General features: G+C 44.9%; 1 protein-coding gene across 1 annotated transcript in view; it reads left to right on the forward strand.

The window, feature by feature from the left end:
- The window catches only part of LOC139541622 (alpha-2-macroglobulin-like), a 5,052-nt gene extending 191 nt beyond the window's left edge, over positions 1–4,861 (forward strand). Inside the window, exons 2-17 of the mRNA XM_071346456.1 lie at positions 124–165; positions 260–311; positions 389–472; positions 578–754; positions 1,234–1,309; positions 1,481–1,637; positions 1,733–1,807; positions 2,337–2,499; positions 2,789–2,979; positions 3,210–3,425; positions 3,569–3,693; positions 3,912–4,002; positions 4,114–4,182; positions 4,346–4,451; positions 4,559–4,612; positions 4,762–4,861. Coding sequence (XP_071202557.1) covers positions 124–165; positions 260–311; positions 389–472; positions 578–754; positions 1,234–1,309; positions 1,481–1,637; positions 1,733–1,807; positions 2,337–2,499; positions 2,789–2,979; positions 3,210–3,425; positions 3,569–3,693; positions 3,912–4,002; positions 4,114–4,182; positions 4,346–4,451; positions 4,559–4,599 — 1,665 coding nt within the window. The 3' untranslated portion in view covers positions 4,600–4,612; positions 4,762–4,861. The remainder of the gene's footprint in view (positions 1–123; positions 166–259; positions 312–388; positions 473–577; positions 755–1,233; positions 1,310–1,480; positions 1,638–1,732; positions 1,808–2,336; positions 2,500–2,788; positions 2,980–3,209; positions 3,426–3,568; positions 3,694–3,911; positions 4,003–4,113; positions 4,183–4,345; positions 4,452–4,558; positions 4,613–4,761) is intronic.
- Positions 4,862–8,034: the final 3,173 nt, after the last annotated feature.

An 8,034-nucleotide genomic window follows, 5' to 3' on the forward strand; every position in this document is an offset into this window, starting at 1 on the left:
GATGTCAACCTGAGTTGTGTACTGTCACCGTATTGGATGGTGTGTAACCTGCGCTGTACTGTGTGTAGGGGTTTTGAACGTGTCCGTTAGTGCGGCGGCTGTCCAGTCCCACACTGCGTGTAGAGAGGACGCGTTGACACGGTCACACGGAGCCTGCTGGTGAAGGTATGTAGTCTACTGCTGTGGGAGAACTAACGTTAGGTTGCACAGATACTGTCTAGTGTAACTGCCTCTGAAATGAATCCCTCTCTTCCTCCAGGCTGAGGGAACAGAGAAGAGCCACACCTACAACTGGTTGCTGTGTCCTACTGGTCAGTAATGAATCAACGTTGAATGTTCACGGTGGTTGACGTGATCGTCTTCATTCAACTCATCTTTGTGTCCACAGGAGAAGCTCTGACGGAGGAGGTGGAACTGCAACTCCCCCAGAACGTGGTGGATGGTTCTGCTAGGATTTCCCTCTCAGTTCTGGGTAAAATACACCCCTGTGTAGTGGTGGGAAGACAACCCTTCGCCTGTGACGCTGCTGTTTGCTGAAGAGGACAGTCTGTAACGGAAGTCCCTTGTTTCTCTGTAGGGGACATCCTGGGTCGGGCCCTCAACAACCTGGATGGACTGTTGCAGATGCCGTATGGGTGTGGGGAGCAGAACATGGCCCTGCTCTCCCCCAATATCTACATCCTGGAGTACCTGAGGAACACAAAGCAGCTCACGCCAGCCATCCTAGACAAGGCTACCAAGTTCCTCACTAGTGGTAGGAGAGTCCCTTTAAAATCTGTCTTGATTAGACACCAAATCCACAAACTGGGCTGAATTTGTCCAATTAGAGGATTTAGTTTTCCATTTTTAAAGTGTTTCTCCACGGTGTACCCTGCTGTCATGGTAACGATGGAGCTGCATAACGGATGATATCAATGTCTTAACATAACATCACTGACCCAACACATGGTTTCCTACTGAAGTCATTTGATGGTAGAATATAGACACTGTCTCATAGCACCCTATTCCTTATATAGGGCAGGACTCTCCAACCCTGTTACTGTCCTGTAGGGTTTCACTCCAACCCTAATCTAGCTCCCCTTCTAATAATTAGCTGGCTGAATGGGGTTAATTACAACTTGGTTGGAGGGTAGCTCTCCATGAACAGGGGTGGAGAGCCCTGATATATTGGGGCACAACTCTGGGAATGGAACAACCGCTTGGTCACTGTTCATGCTAAAACCCCACCGACAGGTTACCAACGGCAGCTGAACTACAAGAATGCTGATGGTGCGTACAGCACGTTTGGACAAGGCTTGGGGAACACCTGGTGAGTACTTGGCTTGTTTTTCACCTACTGGTGGCTTCAATGAAGCATTGACCAATCAAATGGCATCTCTGGCATGGAGACGATGGATTGGACAGTTGCCGTGTGATGTCATGACTTGGAGCGTGACGATATTATGTCGGGGCTTTTAAATGAATCCATTTCTTTCTTCAGGCTGACTGCTTTTGTCTTGAGATCCTTTGGCAAAGCCCAGTCTTTCATCTATGTTGACCCGGCAACGATGGAGCAATCCAAGACTTGGTTGGAACGTCAACAAGGCAAACATGGCTGTTTCAGAGCTTTAGGGAAGCTCTTGAACAACAGAATGAAGGTATTTTATATTGCTAATAAACTGGTTGTTTCGTCAGACCAGACATAGTTTGATTTCAACAGGCTAGATGCAGTTAGTGTGACATTGTTTTCTAGGGTGGAGTGACGGATGAAGTCACACTGACTGCTTACATCACTGCTTCAATGCTGGAGCTCAACATGTCCGTGTCGGTAAGTAGCTTCACTCCATGGAACCGTTTCTCACAACGTCATTACAGGCAACTCATTTAGCCTCCTGTATGACATCAGTCTTACATCAACTGTCATTTACAGCTTCTACGATGTAGTGAAGTCATTTCTCTGCAAGTAGCCTATGACATAACATAGAATGGGCGTTACGTAAGCAGATCTGAATGGTGTAGATCTGTTACTACTGATATTAGGCTCCAGCTTGAATCTCTCTAGTCTGGTCCCAGATCTGTTCGTGTTGTCTGATTTTTCAGCTTTATTTTAAGAGTCCCATCCCTCTTTAGCATGGGACCTCTGCATATACACAAATTATACCCTTTACAAATGCAACGTAATAAAATGCACAAGATTTACAAGGAAAAACAATCCCGTTCCTCAGCAAAAAGTGTTCCCTAATTAACAATTTGAACTGCCTGAGGCCCCAGAACAGCAAGTTGAATGGAACCCAGTCCAAACTGATCTGGGACCAGGCTGGCTTATCTTAATGTGCTGCTGTCATTCTGTGCTCTAGGATCCTGTTGTGGACCACAGCTTGTCTTGCCTGAAGAACTCCACCAGTGATTTGTCCAACACCTACGCTACTGCTCTGCTGGCCTACACCTTCACCCTGGCAGGTGACATGGAGACACGGGCCCGGCTTCTGCAGCACCTCGACACCATCTCATTTCAAGAGGGTGAGCTATATCCTGGTCCGAGATCTGTTAGCGCAGTCTTTCCTTGATTGAGCATGCCTGGATAATGGAGTAGTCCCAAAAGTGCAAACACTCAGACCATCTGGCGCTCCAGATAGGCCCAATAAAATTATTAATTTTAAATTATTGTTAAGAAAAATAATATTGTTTGAACTTGCTCATTAAAATTGTATTTGGCAGGAAATGAATTGGGGAGGTCAGAACTTTGTATTGGGATGAATAAGCTAGTTCTTATTCTGGCGTGTGTGTGTGTGTGCTCCTCAACCCTCAGGGGGTCTCCTGCACTGGTCCCAGTCCTCCTCGGAGACCTTACCCTCCCTGGAGGTGGAGATCAGCTCCTACGTTCTGCTGGCGTCCCTCAGTGCCTCTTCTCGGTCTACCTCTGACCTGGGCTACGCCTCCCGCATCGTCAGGTGGCTGGTGAGGCAGCAGAACGCCTACGGAGGCTTCTCCTCCACCCAGGTATACTTCCCAAACATTGTAACTTTGACTTGTATCAGACCACAGGTCATGTGTTCTTCATGTCCAACCTGGTGAGGCTCACTTCCACTGGTACAGAGCCTAGAAACCATCATAATGAATGGAATTGGGATTTAGTCACTTTAGCAACTGTTCAATGTGAGGAAAATAATCAACCCTTCAAAATGGTGTCTTTAATTTTGAACTGATTGTCCTGTGGTCTGTATGTGTAGGACACCGTGGTGGCCCTCCAGGCCCTGGCTCTCTACTCCACCAGGGTGTTCAGTAGAGGCGGAGCCAGCACAGTGACGGTACGGTCTCCCAGTGGGGAACGGTGCCTCTTCCATGTCAACCAAAACAACAAGCTTCTGTACCAGGAGAGGGCGCTGCAGGACACAGAAGGGAAGTACAGCGTTGAAGTGAAGGGCAGTGCTTGTGCCTCAGTGCAGGTCAGTGAATACACATCTCTCCTCCCAGTCCTGTGGCGCAAGATGCACTGTAATACACATGACAGGGAAGATGTTTCTTCTGGCTCATAAAACGTTTGTATTTGGACAGGATGGTTTCCCTGACTTCCTCTTCTCTATCCCAGGTGGTGGTCCGCTACAACGTCCCTACTCCTACCAGAAGCACAACGCTCAGTATCCAGGTGACTCCAGAGGTGGACTGCAACAGCAAGTCTTTGAGACCCAGAGTCACGCTGAAGCTCGAGTCTCGGTAAGAATGAAGGACCTGTCTTGTATTCACCTCGTTTGCCGGTGTTATCTTGGCGCGTGTCTTACAGAATGGATTTGACCCAAATGAATTAGTTTCGTTATACCCGTTTATAGGTTATTGACCTTCTAGTTGGTACCTCTGCTTGGATCAGTCGGAATGCTTAGCCTGGTCTTTATGGCTAAAACAATCCAAGCATTTGTCAATCATGTCTTTCTCAGATATCGTGGAAAGGAGCTCACCACCAATATGATTATAGTGGATTTGAAAATGCTCTCTGGGTTTTCTCCAGATCCAGACTCTTTGGGGAGGGTGAGTTGTTGTGGTGTGACCTTTATCCATGGAGGTCTTGCCTCATCGGTGTCCCTTTTTTAAGGCTCAAGGTTTTTTTGTCCGTACAATGTCAATGACTTGTCTTCACAGCTGAGGGGTTCGAGTCAAGTGGATCGTGTTGATATCAAAGATGACCATGTGTTACTGTACTTGACAGAGGTGAGGTGAAAACCATCGTTCAGTTTGAAATGTTTCACATGGCGCTCTATAATGGGCTTCATTTAAAAATAATCTATTTTGCTGTATCTGTCAGCAAAGCTGAAATACAGAAACTTCTGCTTAGATCGTTTAATGACCCATATGTTTGTTTCTCTCCCAACAGCTGACATCACTATTTCCTTTCCACATCACCCTGGACATCATACAGGAGTTCCCAGTACAGAATCTAAAGCCAGCAGTGGTCAAGATCTATGACTACTACCAGCCAAGTAAGTTGATCTACTAACCCTCCCCAAAATGTTATTTTCCCCTCTTCTGAGGAACATTTGGTCAACTTGTTTTCATTTACTGAGACTAACCTGTCTTACGGTTACAGGTGACCAGGCTGAGACAGAATACGTCTTCCCTTGCAAGTAGGGGTTCCAAGCTGGTGAGCTGCTTTAAATCTGGACTTATTGGTGATGAATTGAGTTCTAGGTGACTCGTATACTATAAATGATTTAGGGAGCCAGTCTTCCTTTAATCTAAATGCTGGTCAGTTTGTTAAAGGATTCATTAAATGTACTTGCTCCTCGACAGATGGAAGAAGATGCCATTGAGGTCACACCTGCAACCCTTGAGACGTCTTTCAAGTGCTGAAGTAAAACTATGGAACTGCAAATAAAGCTTTTCATTAGAACCCTTTTCTGGAGTATTTTGTCACTGAGGTGAATATTGTGAGGCAGTGTTGTTCATCCTGGGGCTCATGAAGCAATGTGATTGGGGGTACAGTAAACAGAGCAGCTCTCTGGAGGTATAGTTTCCATCTGTGCTGTTAATCAGGGTCGCCAACTGTACAAAGGTGTAAATATTGTACACAACTTTGGGTTCTCATCTCTTTTGTTCCTCAGTCTGTGACATGGAGGCCTGGTTCTTTTAGTTCTCATCAGGGAATGGGTCAGGACATATTACCACTAAATGACATTAATGTCTTACAAGAGCATGAGTCCTGGCTGTGATCTCCTGATGAATGGTGTGGACAAGGCAAGATGTGGTGGTAAACACCTCACAAATCAATGAGATTAACAGAACAATTGATGACCCAACAGATACTATATAGAGCCCTACTGACAACACGACTCACTAAATTCTATGAAAGAAACGTATGCAAACATGCTGTGAAAACAGTACTTTTTTAAAAAGCAGTGGTTATGGCCTGACAATGGGAAAGAAAGGAGGTGTTCTGGGTTGTCAAACTAAGCCATCGCTCTACTTTAGATGGCGGTACAATACCAGATGTTTTGGTTCAGAAGATTTAACGAGCCCTCTTGATTGGACAGTACGCAACAATAGATCTGCCAGGCAGTGGTCACCAAACCACCCTGTAGTCTCCTGGGGGAACTCAATCACTTGTGGCACTGAGCTTTACTCACATTGTTAATTCCAAATGGACCTCTGACCCCGACACGTCTTAGTCACTCTGGTATATCTGCAAGGATTATCAGTGGTATTGTAGGTAGTCTAGTGGTTAGGGTGTTGGGCCAGTAACAAAGGTTGCTAGATCGAATCCCTGAGCTGACAAGAATCTGTCGTTCTGCCCCTGAACAAGGCAGTTAACCCACTGTTCCTAGGCTGTCATTGTAAATAAGAATTTGTTCTTAACTGACTTGCCTAGTTAAAGGATAAATTAACAAAATTGTCAGGTCGCTTTGTTTTGGGAACAACATTAACATTATTGTATGGGACAATATACATGTTTGACATCATTTGAAAAATAATTTTATTGAGAACATTGATTGGTTTCTTTTTAATGTAATGATTTGAAGGTTATTCGTTTTGGGTGTTGTGAGAAATTCTAGCAAAATAAATAGTGCACAGAAATTCTGTCCAAAAATGGTCTCCCTGCTAAGGAAGTTAATACCACTGGGCTAGTAGGAGTTACCACCATATCTCTAGTACCAGTCATTTCACATCAGTCAAGGGAAGTGACACGTGTACACTTTGGGAGGAAGGAGAATTGGGACAAGGTCTCTATGGATTCTACCCTCTACTGTCATGTAGAAAAGGTTTTGGCTTTGGACTTTCTCTGGGCAGCAGAGGGGAGAGGGTGGTAGCCAGAGGTTCCTCTTTGACCGGTGTGGCTGAGGAAGGTGGTAACCCCAAACCAAGAGAACCATGCTCCAACTTGACCCTGGAGGTATTGGAGGAGTGTGGTGAGCGAGGTGACCCAGCTTTAGGCCTCTTGGCTGGGGAGGCTTGATGGGTGGAGGGGCAGCTGTGCTGCGAGGATTGACAGTGTCGTGTCTGGCTATGCCGGATTAAGTGATGACATGCTATTCTATAAAATCCTTTCTCTGTAATTAATATTACCTGATTGAGCTAATCATGTAATTCCCTAGAAAGTCGGGGCACCACAAAATAATATTTATAGCGCAGTTATCTTCTGCATAAACTCTTAAAGACCTAGTAATATTTTCCGTCAATATTAATCGTCACCTTATTTCAGTCTCATCTGAAAGTTGTAAATTCTTCGTTATCTTCACGAACCCTGGCTAACAAGTTGAATCAGCAATACAAAATTGGGTTTAATTATTTATTTACTAAATGCCTAACTCATCACACAGAATGAATCATACCTTGATTACAAATTGTCATAAAGGAAAACGTCCCTAGCGGACGGAACATATGACAGCTGGTTACCCAAAAGAAAGGGGCTGGGTTTGAGCGGGAAGACTGAAGAACATAGGGAGAAGCGATGTCTATCGGGCCGTAGGCAGCTACTCTATCGTAAATACAGAATCTTATACATTCTAAATTACCGCCCATTTGGAAAAGGAAAATGCAATAAATCTTTACTCTGAGCTGCACTTCAGTAGGTTGGTGGTAGATGGAAGGCCGTGTTGCCCAACAGAGTCCTTTGAAGAGTGTCTCTGGTGGTGAACGGGAAACGTTGTAGTATCGTCATTGTGTGGTAGACGGATACTCTGTCTGTCCTCTCCGAGCCCACGTTTACAGCGGCCGCTGCTAACTCAACGGCTCGGAGGTATCACTTTTCTGTAGCGAGTAAGAGTTCAACGTTCATACCATTCGCAACCAAAGCTAATGCCGAGGTTGTTTCGTTCTGTAGTTATCTGAACCCTTCTGACATCGGATCGTCATCCTAATGTACCCCGAACAGGAAGTTATATTGTCTTCAAGGCTTTATATAGGAAGGGAGAGGAGGGCGTGTTTCATAGTTTATAACCAATGTCTCTTCACGTGGGCGGGCCACTGAGTCGGGCCTAATTCACTCATGAAAACCCAATTCCCACATTTGAAAAGCTAAAATCACATTTCATCCCCTCACAAATAATTTGATATTCAAACATTTAAATTGCACAACAATTCCATGTGAATCTGAAAACAATGTGTAGACTTTCCACTGTACCGTTTGTCATCCTATCATTGATGAGAATGTCTCAGATGACAACCGAACTGAACTTTCGGGATGTTCCCTCTAAACTCCCTCTGGAGCATCACTGACGTCTGCTTCAGGTACTTCACCTTGGTCTGGAGGAGGGGAGGGGGTGGGAGAGAAGACATGTCAAGGTTTTTATTCATCGGTATTCACACCCCGTGACTTTCTCCACATGGTACAGCCTGAATTTAAAATGGATTACACTGATTTGTTTGGTCACTGGCCTACCCACAATACCCCATAATGTCAAAGTGGAATTGTTTTTTATTTATGTATTTTTTTTTACAAATAAAACACTGAAATGTCTTGTCAATAAGTATTCAACCTCTTTGTTATCGCAAGCCTAAATAAATGTGCTGAACAAGTCACATAAGTTGCATGTACTCACTGTGTGCAGTAATGACTACCTCATCTCT

The sequence above is a fragment of the Salvelinus alpinus genome, chromosome 2, assembly GCF_045679555.1.
Source record: "Salvelinus alpinus chromosome 2, SLU_Salpinus.1, whole genome shotgun sequence".
NCBI classification, from domain to species: domain Eukaryota; kingdom Metazoa; phylum Chordata; class Actinopteri; order Salmoniformes; family Salmonidae; genus Salvelinus; species Salvelinus alpinus.